General features: G+C 57.3%; 1 protein-coding gene across 1 annotated transcript in view; it reads left to right on the top strand.

The window, feature by feature from the left end:
- LOC113208578 (protein tincar) overlaps positions 1 to 751 on the top strand; it is a 145,006-nt gene extending 144,255 nt beyond the window's left edge. Inside the window, exons 5-6 of the mRNA XM_052265110.1 lie at positions 219 to 476; positions 723 to 751. Of these exons, the coding sequence (XP_052121070.1) occupies positions 219 to 476; positions 723 to 751 (287 nt within the window). The remainder of the gene's footprint in view (positions 1 to 218; positions 477 to 722) is intronic.
- Positions 752 to 943: the final 192 nt, after the last annotated feature.

Genomic DNA, 943 nt, shown 5'->3' with positions numbered 1-943 from the left:
CCCTCCCTTCCCCTCCCCCGCGGAACAAGAAACCGGGGTTCGGGGTCCTGCGGATTCCGCCGTCACAGCTAAGACGGGGCGGGGCGGTGGAAGCTGACGCAGTTAGTGTGGCCATCACTTTTTCAAGTTCGAGTCACGACGGACGGCCCCCTGCTTTGTTTTCACACTTTTAATCGTTTTGAACTAATCCATCTCTCTCTTTTGTTTGATTTCTGCAGAGTCGCTGTTCCGGCCCGACCTGACGGACTGGGGGCTGAAGCCCGACCGGCTGATGCTGTCCATGATGCACCAGCCGCACGACGTCTTGTCCACGACGCTGGCGCCGCTGCTGCTCAACAACGCCACGCCGCCACGCTACGCCACCCCACCGCGCCACGCCCCGGCCGCCAGCGGGGCACCCCCGCCCAGGGTCGCGCCCCTGATCCTGCTCGACAAGGGGCTCCGGGCGTGGGCTTCGTCGCCGGGCGAACTGCAGGGTGAGTCCATACTACACCACCAAACGAAAAGCACGTAGTTTTTAGACAGTCCCCTAAAGACTGTCTCTACCAGGGGGCAAAAAGTCCCCTCGTCCTCCTCACTCTCTAGCACAGAGCGGCCCCTCGAGTGTGTGTGTGTGGATGCTGGCTGGTTTTGAACAGAAAAAATAGTGCAAAAAAAATTCTGTCTTAGTTTTCAACAAGTTTGTTTAAAGATTATCCTAAAAAATTGAAATTTTTAAACAGAGCAACATATTTGTTGTGTTCAAAATTAACTGCAAAAGTAGGGGGAGGGAGGAGGCGAACACAACAGCGACAGTTTCCAGCGACAAGCCTCAGCTCCAAGTGATTGCAGCAGTTGACTCGCTCTTGCTCCCGCCCACACAACGACAACGACATGTTCCTCGCAGACGCGGCGGCGGGCTGTTCGCCCCCCCCCCCCTTCCTCCCAACCTCACGCGGTCGGC

This window comes from Frankliniella occidentalis, unplaced genomic scaffold (genome assembly GCF_000697945.3).
Source record: "Frankliniella occidentalis isolate FOCC.00 unplaced genomic scaffold, Focc_3.1 Scaffold24, whole genome shotgun sequence".
Classification (NCBI taxonomy): Eukaryota; Metazoa; Arthropoda; class Insecta; order Thysanoptera; family Thripidae; genus Frankliniella; species Frankliniella occidentalis.
This window is presented reverse-complemented; position numbering and strand designations above follow the sequence as displayed.